This window comes from Solanum stenotomum, chromosome 1 (assembly GCF_019186545.1).
Source record: "Solanum stenotomum isolate F172 chromosome 1, ASM1918654v1, whole genome shotgun sequence".
In the NCBI taxonomy this organism is placed as follows: Eukaryota; Viridiplantae; Streptophyta; class Magnoliopsida; order Solanales; family Solanaceae; genus Solanum; species Solanum stenotomum.
Window position 1 is genome coordinate 23,780,436 of NC_064282.1, and position 16,624 is coordinate 23,797,059.

The following is a 16,624-nucleotide window of genomic DNA, read 5'->3' on the forward strand; positions in this document are numbered from 1 at the left end:
GAGAAATTATGACAACCTAATGTGAGGTAGGTTAGGCAAAAACTAAAGTAATGAATTTTGATAGATTTGAACTTGAAATTTTAATAGTTGGACTAAGATTTAAGTGTTGGACTTGATAAAATGATAAATAAAGACTTGAGTTTATTAAATCTTAACAAAAAAAATAATATTTTTATGAATCATATATATAAATAATTATAAATTTATGTATACAATTTCTCAGTTTGATTTAGTTATTTTTTTAGTAAAATCAAAATCAAATAATATCAATTTTCATAATTTAAAATTAAACCTAATCAAATATCAAATTTATAATCAATTTAATTTGAATTGCGATTCAATCTAACTTTTAATTATAACCATGAATAACTCTACTTTTTATATATTAAAATATTATATTAATCAAAACAATACAATATAACATATATTACAATACAATATAACATATATTACGATACAATATGTAACAACCTTCCAAATTAAACAGAAGAGTAATAAGGGATGTTTTTTTTTTTAAAAATACAAGCTTTCTATAGTAGGTTTTTCTTGTAAAGGCTACACACATCTCGAGAATCTGCTCACACACCGCCACCGCCCACCGGCAGTACACTAGCCCAGCGACCATCGCCCTCCGGGTTCGTGCTCTCTCTTCTCTTGTACCCAGTTTTTTTTTTCTCTGGTTCGTTTGATGTGGAGTTTGGTTAAAGTTCCCTGTAAATGGGAGGGTGATTCAATTATTTGAGTAGTACAAATAGTTTCGTTAAAGTTCTGCCTGCAATGTGTTTGACAAATTGTCTGAGAGACGATCCCATGAAGTCTAAGTAACTGATTTGGAGTAAGTTTTGGGTAGTCAGGTAGATCGTGAACTGGTTAGTCCTATGGCATTGAAAATTGTCTGCGTCTAAGTTAAGCAATCCTTTGGGATTGAACAATAGCATTATTGCAACTAAATTGTGTGTTTGAGTGGAATTGATATGTGAAACGGTAGAGTTTTGAACTGCAGGAAAATGTGATTTTTGTTCATTTGCTTGAGTTTTGTCTTTGTTAAAACGGATCTTATTTTAATTAAAGGAATACCACAATTTTTCTTTATGTTATTTATAGTAATTTAAATGCAACAAGGCTTGTGGTGATTGTTATGTTGCAATGAGAGCTTTGCTTGTGTTTACATGTCCTGGAGGTTTGATTGGGATAGGAAAGAGTTGCTGAAACGTAAGGTTTTATGGATGGATCACTGTCTATTCTGGGTTGAGGAAATTAGTCTTGTGTCTTATTGGAATATAATCTGCATAACGTTCATGTTGAAATTGTCTGGAAAATCATGGTTAGGTTTGTTAACTGAACATTTTGATGTTTGAATGAAAAAAATGTTTGATGTGATATCCTTAAATACATGATTATTGACTAAGTTTCTAGTCAATTGATAGTGTGATTTGCTCATGGCTTCCTCTTGCTGCAATCAAGTTTTCATTTCCTTTTTTTTTTAAATAACCGTGGTGTCCGGGCCGGCTTGCGTGCACCTCGACTAATTCCACGGGATACCTGCTGCCTTCCTCTAGCAACATGTACCAAGTCAATCTATCCACCTAGTCTAGGACAAATGGGAAGGAATCACCTAGTGATTTTTGTCTCTGCTGGGATTTGAACCTGCGACCTCATGGTGCTCAACCTAATTCATTGACTACTAGGCCACACCCTTGAGTCAATCAAGTTGTCATTCTTGTGAAATTATCATACATGTTTCATCGTCATTGTCTCAAGTTGGTCCAACTTCTGCCTGTTAATTGCCTCAGATGCCTCTTGTCTCTAGGTCTTTGATCATTGATTTCCTTCCTTTGGTCCTGTCCTGTGTTTGCCTCAGCTGGTTTCTCACCCTTGTTCGTTCAAACTTACTTAGTTTTCTTCGGCTCAACTCTGGGAGGAGCCTACTTGTTCTGGTTCTTTTTTGGTTTGATTTAACTGGACATTGTGGCCTTCAATTTTATCTTACTTATTGTTCAAATATAGCACCAATAGGATCAAGTACCTTGACTATCTCAGGTGGAGGAACCATGACATCCATTTCAACTAGTACTCGTGCAACATGCATACGAGATCCTCTCCATTTTAGTTGTACATTTATCAGCATATATTGGAGTACCCAAACCAGTTGCTATTCTGCTTAACGAGTTCATTCCCCAGCAATTTTGGGGAGGGCTAGGGAGCTTAACCCAAATTGGAATCATTTTCAACACTTCATCATTGAAGCTGAAATCAGCACCCATGGTTTAACAGTGACTGGTTTATTATTTATCATATGGGCTCCTGATTGCACAATTTCATCTCTATCACAGATGCTATGAGATTTGAGTCTGAAATACCCATCTTTGTGATAATAGATTTGACTTATAAGCATAGGAACTTTGGTTACCAATGAATCTGGCTATTGCAACAATTGTTGGGGAGTCATCCAGTGTTATCAAAAGCTAAAAGCGCAAAAATGCTCTAAGGTCCATATCTTTAGATGGCCTTATGTTTCCATCAAATAAGCTTACCCATGGCTTATTCACAGCAGTTGCAGGTGTCATGTCTAGCCTCCTTTGCGTTCCAGCTGCTTCTTTTAACTGTTTTATTGGTACCCCTCCACACAACTGGATCTGAGATCTGGGCAGTGACACTCCTTGGAGCTGATGATTGTGTGTTCTCATCCTCTCCTTTTCACTAATTGTATTCAAAGGGGTTATAATGCTCCACTCTGTGCACTCACCGCGATGTTTTGCTGGGACATAGCAGGCTCAGTTTCTGGGCTCTTTCCTTTGTTCCTGTGGCGGCTGCAATTTCTTTCTTCTGTGGTATCCTCTCTTTGCCTTAGCCAGCTTAACATCCAAGAGTTGAATCTTGTTTTCTGTTTTCCTCCATTTGCCTCTAGCCATTCCAGCAATGGCATACGGAGTTTCACTGTGTGCCAAGAAGTTTTGTTAACATGCACTTTGAGGAAAGGAAACTTTTTTATGTAAAATTTTATGATATAAAAGTATAAGTGTTTGATTTTAAAACAAAATAAAAATATTTGCAATATAATTCCATTACATAGATGTTTAGTATAGAATTTACCATAGCAGTTAAGACGAATCATATATTTAAAGGAACAATGCAATATAAATATGTTAACAAGTCAATCATCCAACCAAAGATCTCCTACTACTCTCCTATATAGTACTCCCTCTATGTGACTTACTTTCCTTTTTAGTCAGTCCCAAAAAGAATGACACATTTCTATATTAAGTAACAATTTAACTTTAAAATGTCTATTTTACCCCTAATGAAATGATTTACAGCCACACAAACTTCTATCATTTATTTTAGACCACAAGTTTTAAAAGTCTTGCTTTCTTTCTTAAACTTTGTGGCTAGTCAAACTACCTCACATAAAATGGGACAGAGGGAGTAATGTTTTTGTGTTCCGAAAGCTCTTGCACAAACCCTTTTAATATGATCTGTTAAACCTTCTTAAAATTTCACACATTAGTATTTTTTTTGACAGATTTCATCGAGCATTGACAATGGCTACGGTCAGAAATCTGAAAATCAAGACATCTACTTGCAAACGCATACTGAAGGATCTCCATTCCTATGAGAAAGAGGTTGAGAGAGAAGCTGCTAAGACTGTTGATATGAAGGAGAAAGGTGCCGATCCCTATGACCTCAAACAACAGGTTCCTTCTTTTTCTACTTTTTTATTAAAATTTAATTTTGTTGTGTTAAGATTTCACTTTTGATTTGGTGCCTGATCCAACAACTTTGCTCTTCACCCAAAGTTGGCCTTTCCCTTACTGTTTACTCCCCACTTTGGTGTAATTAATGGAGGACATTGGGACAGTTTTAAGGATATTTACATCCTAATTTGGTAAAGGGCTTATTCTGCTGTTGCATTTCATCACAATAGTGGGTAAATTGTTTTGATTAGGCAGGTAGAGTTTAAATTGAATTACTCAATCCTCCGTTTCCCAGTCTTGTATGTTCCTTCTGAGGATGATGTTCCAGAAACTCCCTTCTCTGTATTGCTGAATAGTAGAGTTTGGCTCCCTTGCTATCTGGAACATGTTAGGATAAGCAACCATTAAAGAGGAGTTGCCTATCCATTTTCTGGAATAAGGGGATGCAGCCCAATTAGCATAACAGTATGCTGATATGACAGCAAAACCTCTTGTCCTGGTTGTTTTTTGAAGTATCTAACAACTCTGAGGGTTGCTTCCATGTGTGACTTCTTAGGTGCTTGTAGAAATTGGCTTAGAGTTCTACAGTATAGGAGATGTCAGGTGTTGTCATAGTAATATATAGAAGCTTACCTATTAATCTTTGATAGGTAGTTTGTTCAGCAAGAGTTCCTTCTTTTCTATTTTCTTCTTGGTTAAGATGGTCGTCATACTCCTTAGTGGTGAGCTTAACACTTGTATCCGTAGGTGTCATGGTAGGTTTAACCCCTAGTACAGTTTCAGAGATAAGTTCTAATGCATATTTCCTTTGATGCATTAGAATCCCTTCTTTAGATCTAGCAAACTCTATTCCAAGGAGGTATTTAAGCTCACCTAAATCTTTCATCCTGAATGCCTTTTGCAGTGTAAGTTTTGTGTCTTCAATCAACATTAAACTATCACCTGTTATAAGCATATCATCAACATAAACTAATACTAGAGTGGTACCTTCTGTAATTTTCTTCATGAACAATGAATGGTCATGTTGACTTTGCTGAAATTTGAACCTTGGAAGTGCCTCAGTGAGCTTGACATTCCATTGTCTTGGAGCTTGTTTCAATCCATACAAGGATTTTATGAGTCTGCATGCTATCTTATCTTAGATTCCCTCTGACTTATAAAACCTCGAGGAAGTTCCATGGTTATTTCATCAAGAAGGTCACCTTTAAGAATGCATTGTATACCACTGTTATCAAAGGCGAAAAGTGCAAAAAAAGCTCTAAGGTCCGTGTGGGCGGTAAGCGCAAAGTGTAAATAAAGCGTGGGTTTTAATGAAAAAAGGCGCAAAGGGAGAAAAAAATACAAATGTATATGTTTAGTCCAACACTAATAATTATAAACATGAATGGCAAATATATGACCCAAGAAATTGACAAAAATTTATAATAAAGTGAAATATCAATTGTTTAGTTTCACTTCTTCATAAGAGGCTCGTTGGCAAGGAAAAGTTTGTCTTAGAATCTTGATGACGACCCTGAAGTGCACATAAAGCGAGGCAAAGCGCTCAACATGTTTTGAGCCTCGCTTCAGGGCTTAAGCGCGCCTTTGATAACATTGTTGTATACACACATTTGATGTATATGCCAATGCTTGACTGCAGCAATAGCTAGAACAGACCTGACAATTTTCATTTTCACTACTGATGAAAATGTTTCATGGTAGTCAATCCCTTCCTTTTGACTATAGCCTTTGGCAACCAACCTTGCCTTATACCTTTCAACCTCTCCAGATGCCTTGTAGTTAACATTGTATATCCATTTACAACCTATAGATCTCTTCCCTTTAGGTAGAGGAACTATATCCCAAATAATGATTACTCTATAATGCCTCAATTTCTAGTTTCATTGCATCCACCCATCTTGGATCTTTAACAGCCTCACTATAACTTGTAGGTTCTATTATGGAAGAAGATTTGGCTATGAAACTTGATATCTAGGAGATAGATGATCATAGGTAATATAGTTGGGACATAGGATAGGGAGCCTCCTTATGTACAGTCATGGACACAAAGTCGTTTAACCATATCGGTGGGTTCCTTTCTCTACCTGACTTTCTAGTTTCAGATTGAGAGTTTCCTATAGACAGAGGTTGAGCAGTGACCACTGGCTCCACTCCTGACTCAGGTACAACCTGTGATTCTGAAGACTGTCTTAGTACAATCTGAGTGTATGTACATAGGCCAGAGGATTCCACGTTTTGCCTTCGAGAGTTATAGCAGGATATGATTGTAAGGATCTGATGGAGGGAACAAGATGTGAGATCTAGGAAATGACTTTTGAAGGGAAAGGTGTCTTCCCTAAATATGACATCCCTGCTGACAAACAGATTTTTGGTGTCTATATCATATAGAAGATATCCTTTCTGAGTTGCAGAATATCCCATATGGATTGCCATTCTAGATCTAGAATGTAACTTGTCAGTCTCTTTGAGAATTTTTGCGTAACACAAGCATCCGAGAACCTTTAGATGAGTCAGATAAGGTCTTTTATTGTATAAAACTTCATATGAAGACTTGTTTTGCAGGACTGAACTAGGAAGTCTATTGATTAAATAAACAGCGGCTAGCACACATAGTTCCCAGAACTTGATAGGTATTTGAGCCTGAAACTTAATGGCTCTAGTCATTTCAAGCAAGTGCCTATGCTTTCCTCTCAGCCACCCCATTCTTCTGAGGGGTACATGCACAACTTGTTTGATGAATTATGCCAAGTTTGTTGAACATGTTACCACATACTAAGTTAACAACCTCAGTTCCATTGTATGGCCTTACTATTTTAACCAACTTATCAAACTGAGTTTGTACTTGAGTTAGAAACTGTTGAATCACTACACACATCAGGCTTTCAGCAAAAATATCCATGTCATTCTAGTAAAATCATCCACCAAAGTTAAGAAGTATCTATGACCATCAAAAGTAGTAACCCTGTAAGTACCCCACATTATAGATTAGGACCCCACATTCTCCTGTGTGGTTTGCGAGCTATTGCACAGGAATGGAGGTTTTACCCTATGCGCACCCAAAAGTTAGCGGCTGCGGGTCTCCCTTGTCATAAAAAAAAGATTAGGACTACTACATGTTCTCTAGGTTGTGTCCATCTTCAGATCAAAATAATATTCTTTCACCCAAATTAGATGACCTGCCTATTATTCTTGAATTTGACCGAACCTTTTCCTCAATCCGAACTTGGTAAGCTGAGCTACATCGTCTATTTCTGGAAAGGGGAAATAATGAGTAAAAAAATGAAGATTCATCTGCTTCTTATACTGAGTTACTATCTATAAAAAAATGAAAGAGTATATTCAAGAATAATTGGAATGTAATAGTTTATGGTGTCGCAATATCTTATCCAAAAAAAAAAACAGAAAAGTTTTATTGTGTGCAATGTATTTAATTCTTGGACACTACTGTATATTAATTGTTATAAATGGATGGCACATTATGTTAACCAATTAACTGTATAGAATTTGCAAAGTTTTCTTTTAATGGTCTTCTATTGATGTTAATAAGAAGAACGAAAGCAACATTGATCATAATGCGTTTTGTCAAGTTTGCTGCATTATAGCTTGGATGTTTTCCACTGTGTAGCTGATGTACAATTAGTTTGTCTTGAGCACCTGAAAGCTTCACTATTAAAATACAGTTTGTGCATTCATGTGGGAACTTTTGACTTAAATAATATGTAGTATCTCAAAGGAGGACAATGGATATTAGTGCTTTTGTGCCTCAAATCTCTCTTCTTTTTCTTTTTTTTTGGCTTATGATATTTGAACTTACATGTTTTTTTATTTGCATTTGTTTCAGTTGATTGTCCTAGGCTTGAAGATGGAAAGCAGTATAAAGGATGAACTCTACTCTGACATTTTCGATATGTCAAATCTTCAATCAAGTCTTAGGCTGACTACCAATTCCGGAAACAATGATTCACATGGTATGAACTTCAGCTGATTGCTTCAAGCTGATAATGAAAATTAGAAATGCATTTTGCTATTAACATTTGAATATCAAATTGCTTACCATAAATAAAAGGTATGATGTGGTGCTCTTATTCCTAGATTGCATATTTGTTGGAATAACTATCAAAGTGGAAGACTGAAGGTCTTCATTTACATCTTAAGAAGTTTTATTCTAAAAGGTCTTCTTCACTGGCTACTCTCAGCAGATCTGGATTGATTAACCGTTGTTCTTTCTCCTCTCCGTCGCCTTCCTTTGTTTGTCAAAGATTATTCAAAACTTAAAGAACTATATTATCTCTCCTATCCTTCCCTACTTTCTCGTTTCAAACATTATTAAACCTCTGATCGTGATTGTGAGTAAATATGTTGGTTAAATGCTGCTAAGTGGAGATGTTCTCTTATCTATGTATAGTTTTCTTGGTTAGGATCTCTCCTGTACATAGTTTTGTTAGTAGTGCTGACTGCAATTAATATCTAATGCCAGAGAGCGAGTGGTGCGACGTGTGGAGTGATGATGGAGATTTGTGCCATGATTCTACTGATAAACTGGATAAAACATCTGAAATGGACAGGGAATGGCAGAGGCGGCATGACCAATTCCACACTGTATCCTTACAAGTTTAATCTGATTGATAGCATCCAGAAAACAAAATTAGATATGTCCCTTTTGGTTGCAAATTCAATTTGTATTTGGAATTCCTGATGAATTATTAGGTCGGATACCGTGATGGTCTTATGGCAGGGAAAGAAGCTTCAGTTCAAGAGGGATTTAATGTTGGTTTTACAGACTCTGTGTATGTTGGTTACAACTGGGGTCTTGTCAGAGGTATCACTAGGTAAGTATACGCATTTCATACATGGAACCTGTAGAGAGTTGAGTTTGTGTACTAACTAGAAATTTTCTTCGCCATTTCGGATTTAAATTTGATGTTCTCTCCTTTTCTTTCCCTCTTTGAAGCGCTTTGGCCTCTCTTCCCAATGGCTTAGTAGAAAGAATGGTTGATACAAAGGAAATCCAGAATAAGTTCCAGCACTTACATGAGTCTGTGCAATCTCGTTCAACAGTGGAAATGCTAAAGGTGTTCCGTGATTATCTGACAAAGAAAGCGGAAGAGAGTGCTAAAAATGACAACTCTAGCTCCTGCTTGGCTGATTCCAGCGACCTCAGTTCCAATGACAGTCTTCTTGAGAATTACCAGAAAGAGCTTCAATTACTTATTGATGAATCAGGGCTCAAATTGCACTTAGATACAAAGAAGTAGCTTTTTCTTTTCCTGCTTAGCTCATTGAAGTCACTTCTAGTTTTCATCACAATCCATGAAAATTGCATTCAAAAAGAGAAAAAAAACAGTACACTTGAATGCATAGTTTGTACATAGTATATTTCTATTTTCCAACATTTTATGCGTGGTTTAGTTAAACATGTATTGTACTCTGATGAGAAATTACTTTTTCCGCCTTCTACTGTCTTTTTCCTTTCTTTTATCCCAAGTTTTTGGCTATTATTAGTAGGAATGAGGTCTAAATTTGTATTTTACGCTGTTGCTTGCCTTTTCAGGTGATAGTTTGGTTGATTTCCATTTTTATGTGGTTAAGAGTGGCAAACTCCAAAGGTTTCATTTTCTCAGTTGTTTATTTTTGTTAATTCCAGTTTGTTTGGAATCATAAGTTTAAGTGTTTGGTGAAAGTCCTTTTTTTTGGGTTTCCCATTTGGTATCCAGAGCCCATATTGAACCCCCTACTAATTAATTTGGATCGCACACTGTAGGGCGCCAACCCGAGACCTTTGGTTAAGGGTGAAACAGTCCGACCACTACACCACAACTCATGTTGGTGATAGTCCTTAACAAACTTTGGCCTGATTGATTAGAGAAATCAAATGGGTTTCTGGACTATTCAAACAGTTTTTTTTTCGTCTAAAATTTGAATGGGTTGACTCTGAAAATTGGCTATAGAAGTTGGGTTTCGAAATTATTTTGCAGCTCTATTTGCTTTTTTACGTTTTTTGTAAACTGCTGATCTTTTGTATTTGCATCAGCATGCTCATGCTGTATTAGAATCTAAGTTTAAACAACAAAGCTTTAGAAAAAACTTTACCAAGACGTGAATGGGGTTATTAGATAAGTGTAATAACTCTATTATGGGATATTCTTTGACCTTTTCAACTTAGAAACCAAGTGTTGAAATGTAGTCCCTTTGAAAGAATGCCTGTTAACATCTCTACTGAGATAACTACAACATCAAGGCATTTGGAATGTTGCTGGAAAATCAATTTGACGCAATCAAATTCATCCAGATCATGTGGTTTGTACAAATCTGTCTTCACTGACCATGGTTGTTCTTTATCTCTTTATTTGTTCATTATAGTAGTTTCTTTGGTAAAGAAAGTAAGTATTCGTTATGTCCATGGAGATGTGCGTATAGCTGTTTTGTATCTTTGTCAAACAGTGGCAGCAAAATAATGGAACTCAAAAGCACTAAATCACCAAGTGGATTTTCATTGTCATTTGATCAACTACTAGCTGCTCCAACCAACTTCAAAGAAGAAAAACAAAACTTTACAGCCCACATCAACAAAAAAGGCGCTTTGGGTCAGCTACCTGGGTTCTGCTGCAGTTTCTGTTTATTGGTTAGTGTTTTTCATTCTTTGCTTTGATCAATGTGGTTCAAATCAAGCTTGCGACTTTGGGATGTGAGAGCAAGCATACATATGGAGTAGTTATACCATTTGTCATTTTTCCTTTTTTTTGTCCTTGTATGACTTATCGATCTTTAGGATTTGGCGGATGAATAATGATCAGTTGGATACATGAGAGAGTAGTATCTCCAACTTGAGAGAATAGTATCTGAAATTAAGTGATCTTTAGGAGAAAAAGGTAAAAGTTTTGTGATAGTAAATAACTTTAGCTAAGATGCAGTTGTTTTGTCCATATACATGGAGCAGTTAGTGTTTGAATTGTTCCTACTCTTCGATGAACTCTACAATCTCTTCTAACCAATATTCGGGCTGTTAAATTCAATTTGCTCAGTAGTGATTACTGGTTAAATGCATGTCAAAAACATTTTATTGGCATATTTCAGATAGTAGCAGAGATGATAGTTGAAGATAATGGTACCATAGCATGTCAGGATACATATAAGAAACATTAGCCAACTGTAGATAAAGCCATAGATTGAAGTACATAAAACCTTTCACAGCAGTACTAAAGTACGTGTAGGCATAATCCTCAGGAAACAAGCACACTAGAAAGCTCTATTATAAATTACTTGAGATTCCATGATGATGTTTTCCACCATCTAATCCCAATCAATTCCTTTAATGCCGTTAAGCTGAAATCCTTGCACATGTTGGAGGGTTGTGAATTGTGAGCAACAAGCCAGTTGTTCCTGGACGAAAGATTGTCTTACTAGCTCCGCGCTGATGTCCACCTGTGCCACAATGAAAGCCTGTGCTTATTGTAACTCATCTATGAAAACAATTCTGTGTATTTCAAGATTTCATCTAGCATTCTGGTTATAGTAGTTTGATTATGACATATAAGGCAGAATTGTATTAGATGGTATGAGTTTTGTACTGACCTGGAACTGGCATCAGTTGCAAGCTTGAATTGGTCTAGGATGTGTGAATCCTGATGCACTGCGCCTGAGGTGAGGTTCCCATTTAGATGTTGGCAATACTGTTTCAAAAGCCTCCACGAGCAATGCAACCTTTCTCTTACGAGCTGGTGCAAGTTTGTCCACTGCTCGTCGGAGTGCAAAATCAAGCATCCAGTCCTCTGCATATTTCCTGTCATCCATCATCTGATGCTTGAGATCAACTTTCTCTGCATCTGGATCTGGCTCCAGTGGCAGGAAATTTGGTGGTCGTGGATTGAAGTCTCTTGACTCATCTGGCTCCTTAGTGTCATTGCGCCGGGCTATGCCTCTCAGGTTTATGTACCTCTCAGACATTTCTTCACTCGAATCATATTTTGCATGTGTCTTCTTATCTTTGATTTGGTTCTGCTTTTCCACACATGCCTCAGCTGTTTGATCCACTTCGACACCAGAGGCGTTTTCAATTCCATCTTCAGCTTGATGACTTGTACAGTCTTCAGAGGCGTTTTCACTTCCATCTTCATCTTGATGGCTTCCATCGCTCTCGTCCTTGAGATCTGCCTCTACTACCAACAGTTGAGCATTATTGCCATGACCATTTTCATCTCCTTGTTCACAGCAATCTGTTTTTATTTCTGTATCTTCCATCTTGACAACAATGTTTTCATCCGAACGCTCTTCATTATCCTTACAGGTTTCATCTTGCACTTCATTGAGATAGCAAACATTGAGTTCTTGATAGCCTGTAAGTGCAGCTGCATCATCATCTTGAAGAGTTACGCATTCCTCGTGAGAAGTTGCAGTTTCATCTTCTAGACAGAAGGTTTCTTCTGCCTTAACAGCAGCCTGATAATCCATTGTTGCTGTCTCACTATCTGTACCATCCAGAATCAAATTGACATCTAGAGAGATACGTGTAGTGTCCTCAGACACTTCAACACACTCATCAATGTCAAATTCTGTATGCGAACAGATAGATTCGGAGTCAGCATAATCATAACTTGTTCCAGAGATGATACTTTCTTTATCAAAGAACTCTTCCAGAGTGTTGTCAGATAGAAGTTCAGGATTAGATGATTTTTCCGTGAACTCCTCGCTGACAACTGGATCATCAACCAATGTGATGGGATCTATATCATCTGAGATTGAACCAGTTTCGTCTTCGCTAAATGCAAAGTACTTCTCGACATCCCAGTCCATATCAGAAGCTTCAGATTCTAGCTCCTCTGCTGTTGCTTCCATCTCTATTTCAGTATGCATACTCAAGGATGCAATATCCACTTCCTCTTGAACCATGTCACTAGCACCTTCATTCGGATTCTCTGCAGGACAAAAGCCAGGCGTGTTGATTTCTGCTGAAATAGCTTCTCTCTTTTGATCAAGATTGTCCTCGGTATCATCTGCTGCCACTTCACTGCTTTCACCCGAAGGTACAAGATCAGTGACAGAAGAATCAATGATGTAATAATCATCTACCGAGTTGGTCTCTTCCTTTTCGTTGCTATAAATTTCGACAAAAAACTCCTTGTCATCTTCATTTGTCAGAGGAGCTACCTTCTCTGTAGTACTCTCTATTTGTTTTGGCACATTATCATTCAAGCCTAATCCACGAGGATTAGCTCGACGAGGAGAGACACATCCCAACTTGAAGCTCCTCTGATTCTTCAACGTACGCCTTCTTGATGACAAGAAACACTTCAATGGAGGCAAAGGAGGGTGATGATGACCATTAAGAGAGCAATATGTGTATGGACAAACCTTGAAAACAGAAGTTCCATCTGATTCTGTTCCTCCAGGACTAAGTTCAAGATATGAAGGAAACTTAACTTCTTTCAAAGTTGATGAACATGTAGCCCTTTCTACTTGGAAATCATCATACATAACAATAGGGGAACATGATGAAACTCTTGTTGGTTTAAAACTAGGAGTTCTAGCTAATAAACTCCTTATTGGTTTATTAACAGAACTAGCTGAGCCTAACTTTGAGTTACTTGAATTCTTTCTACTACAACTTTGTGAACAAGTTTGAAGGCTCCTTGAACTGACCTGAGATTGCTCTTTCCTTGCAACAGAACTGCTTGTGGACTTCATATAATTTGGAGTACATATTGATTGTTGTTGTTGCTGATTCTGATTCTGACGCTGATGCTGACGCTTCGTTGGTGTTGATGAGTTAGTACTAGGGGGTGGTTTGCCTGGCTGAGGTACATATTTTCTGAAATTTGGTGAGTGGGATATTTCATATTCCAAGTGTTTGGTTTTGCCTGATTTCTTCATCATCTTTTTCTTGAGTTCAGCTTTTCTATTCTTGATGGTGTCATGGTTTTGTGATACAGGCAAAGATGGTTTGTGGTTCATTATTTGGTTGTTGGCTTTTATAATATGATCAGTTTTGATACCAAGCTTGTTGAGGACTTTTTTTTGCACCATCTTAATTTGGTTTTGGGAAAAGAAAGATATATTCTTTTCAAGGATTTATGAGGTAGTGTTTCTTCTTCATGAGACAAGAGAGTTTTAGTTCATGAAGAAATGCAGTTTTTGAAATCTCAACTACCAGAGATTCCAAATGGTTTATTTGCCTTTGGTTTGTAGGCAGCTTTCTTTTTTTTTATGTTCTTGTCTTGCTTTCTTTTGTGTGTGTATGTAGGTGGGGGGTGGGGGTGGGGAGTGGGGTAGGGGTCTTCTTGCTTTTTGGTGTTTGATTTGTCATGTGGGGAACTTTTTAATATTACAACGACGACATATTTAGTGTAATTTCACAAATGGGGTCTGGTGAGGATAGAGTGTATACAGAGCTTATCCATATCTCGAGGAGGTAGAAAGTTGGTCAAGTGCAACAAACCAAAGTATTTATGAAAAGAGGGAATAACATTTTCAGTGTAAATCCACAAATGGGGTTTGGTGAGGATGGAGTGTACATAACACTTATTCATATCTCGAGCAGGCGAAAAGATTATTTTCGAAAGATCTTTGATCAAGTGCAACAAATTAAAGTATTTATGAAAAGAGGAAATACGACAATGGAGAAAACATGTCAATTAATTAAAAAATAATAATGATAAGATTAAGATAAGAATAAGATGCTGACCTGCACTAATTGGGAGGTCATAGGGCCCTGTGGCCCTTTTACCTTTTTAATTTTTTAAATTCTATGCTCATTCTGGTTTGCATTATTATTATGATATATGTGACAAATCAACATATGGCACTGTCTCATTAAAATAACTGATGGATTATTTGGTCCAATACAAAGTTATCCTAATTATGATTCAATTTTCACAATATATAAATCATATATTTTACTTTTTTATTTGTCTTATCTAATGTTTTTCTTGAGCCGAGGACACTATAGGTAAGGATAAGGTTTATGTACATCCCACTTATGGAATCATAATGAGTATGATATTGTTGTTGTTATGATCCTGAAATTATAATTTCACCTTCTATATGTGATAGATAATCGTAAGATTTTGAACATAAATTTTATTCTGATTTAGCTTATAATCATAATGAAATACTTAACAAATTAATCTCAAACTTTATATATAAAGGGATGACAGTTTTTTTAGTAAAACAATTTTTTTCTATTCGTGAAGATCTATACTATATTATTATTATTTTGGAAAAAAATGACAATGATAGGAGCAATAATTTTAGTTAAAGATCAACTTAGTTGGACAAACAATAATTGCATAAATTATGGGAGCATAACATATGGTTTAACTGATTATGTAAATCTTTAATATATATACCCAAAGCCATTAGTTTTCAAGTAATAAACCTTATTAAATTAATCATAGTTCTAATATAAAGCTATAACATTTACATCAACTTTCTGAAAATATTAGGGATGAGGAATATTATCTTCTTTTTGTGCTTTATTATTAAAATAATGGGAATAAACAGAAGACAAATCTTGTATTCTAGGGTGATTTAGTTGACCATTAAAAAATCAATGGACTCCTTTAATTTATTTTACTTTAAAAAAAAGTTAGTGGAAATGGCCACAAATTTGGCAGAAAAAAGAATTTTGAGCAAATGGTCAGCAAATAAAAGTTGGGGTTATATTTATAAGACCCCCACCACACACCATGAGGTACTCAGGAGGAGCGTCTAATTTGTACACCAGATTTTTGCAGACGCTCCTCACCTTTTTTTTTTTTTCTCTTTGCTTTCTCTTTAAGGAAAAAATAAAAAGTAGTGGTTAAATATTTAAAAAAATATCGAGATGATTATTTTGTAAGTTAAGTTGGGATGTTTAATTGAAATAGAAAAAATATGAGTTAAGTCGTTAAGATGTCAAAACATTGTCAATAATAACATATTTAATGTATGTAGATTTCATTTTTATCTTAAAAGATAAAAATAGAGAGATGATTTTTAATAAATCTCGATGGGACAAAAACAGTTAGAATTGGCAGTTTATTCCCAAATAGAGATGTTTATCTTTTGATAATGTTACCAACAATTATCAATTATGTGAAGTAATCACTTCTTCTTTTTTCCTTTTTGGTCCCAAACTAACTTTCTGTGCACCGCCCATGCATGAAAGTTGTGGATATAAAATGGGAGTCTTCTTTTTCTTTTTCTTTTTTTGGCTCAGTTTATATTAGAGTCCGATTGAATTTGAATTACGCATTGTAGGATTCATTTGAGAGTGGGGCTCCCAACAAGATTTTTTCTATATCCAAAATTCAAATTTGAGATCTCTAATCAAGGAAGCAATTCCACAACTACACCACGAGTCCACGACTCATGTTAGGAGTCATTTCCTATTAGACTTGAATTGCATGGGTGCTTTCATGTCCTGTTTAATGTACCATTGATAGGACTCTTTTAGTCTTGTGGCATTTTTTTCTTTTTAGTCTGTCTCAAAAAGAATATCATCTTATGATAATTAGAAAGAATTTAACTTTACAATTTCTATTTTACCTTTAATGAAATAATTAGCCACACAAATATTTAAGAATTGTTTTAGACCATAAATTTCAAAAAAACAATATTTTTTTCTTACACACTATATCAAGACATAAATGGGACAAAGAAAATACTATTCTTCTTTATCCTACCTTTGTTCCACGAAAGACAGTGGTAGTCTTTCATCTTTTGCTTTTAAGCTGGTGATGTTTTGTCGGTTTACGTTTTCTTCAATTATTTTATCGGATATTTATAACGTTTTATCAATAAAACTTAATCAAGACATTAAATATTATCTTTATCAAAGTTGATATCCATCTTTCCTAGCAATCAAATCCATTGCAAGGGGATCTAAATCATCTTATATTCGAGAAACACGCTATTTAGTCCTCGAATCACGAAGAAAATTCTAGGAAGAATCA

The 16,624-nt window shown here is 35.9% G+C and overlaps 2 protein-coding genes across 4 annotated transcripts in view; one reads left to right on the forward strand and one right to left on the reverse strand.

The window, feature by feature from the left end:
- Nucleotides 1-13,770, reverse strand: part of LOC125844013 (calmodulin binding protein PICBP-like) — a 32,497-nt gene extending 18,727 nt beyond the window's left edge. Inside the window, exons 1-2 of one of the 3 annotated variants that reach the window (XR_007444102.1) lie at nucleotides 11,268-13,770; nucleotides 10,878-11,117 (exon numbers count right to left, since the gene is read on the reverse strand). Coding sequence is in view for 2 of the 3 variants with exons in the window: in XM_049523237.1 (XP_049379194.1) it covers nucleotides 11,280-13,715 (2,436 nt within the window). In the remaining variant the exon portion in view is untranslated. Of the gene's footprint in view, nucleotides 1-10,770; nucleotides 11,136-11,267 lie in introns of those variants that run through there. The other 2 variants (XM_049523237.1, XM_049523249.1) reach the window with 2 other exon arrangements.
- LOC125844096 (uncharacterized) lies at nucleotides 476-9,179 on the forward strand. Its single transcript, XM_049523345.1, has 6 exons — nucleotides 476-635; nucleotides 3,524-3,695; nucleotides 7,537-7,663; nucleotides 8,173-8,294; nucleotides 8,403-8,524; nucleotides 8,647-9,179. Exons 2-6 carry the CDS (start codon nucleotides 3,543-3,545, stop codon nucleotides 8,948-8,950), a joined length of 828 nt encoding a protein of 275 aa, XP_049379302.1. The 5' UTR covers nucleotides 476-635; nucleotides 3,524-3,542; the 3' UTR covers nucleotides 8,951-9,179.
- Nucleotides 13,771-16,624: the final 2,854 nt, after the last annotated feature.

What these genes read in the sequence shown, in the direction of transcription:
- LOC125844096 (XM_049523345.1), top strand. Translation starts at nt 3,543, where the DNA reads ATGGCTACGGTCAGAAATCTGAAAATCAAGACATCTACTTGCAAACGC. An exon ending in CCTATGACCTCAAACAACAG is followed by an intron (nt 3,696 to 7,536) that starts GTTCCTTCTTTT and finishes CATTTGTTTCAG; the next exon opens with TTGATTGTCCTAGGCTTGAA. An exon ending in GGCATGACCAATTCCACACT is followed by an intron (nt 8,295 to 8,402) that starts GTATCCTTACAA and finishes ATGAATTATTAG; the next exon opens with GTCGGATACCGTGATGGTCT.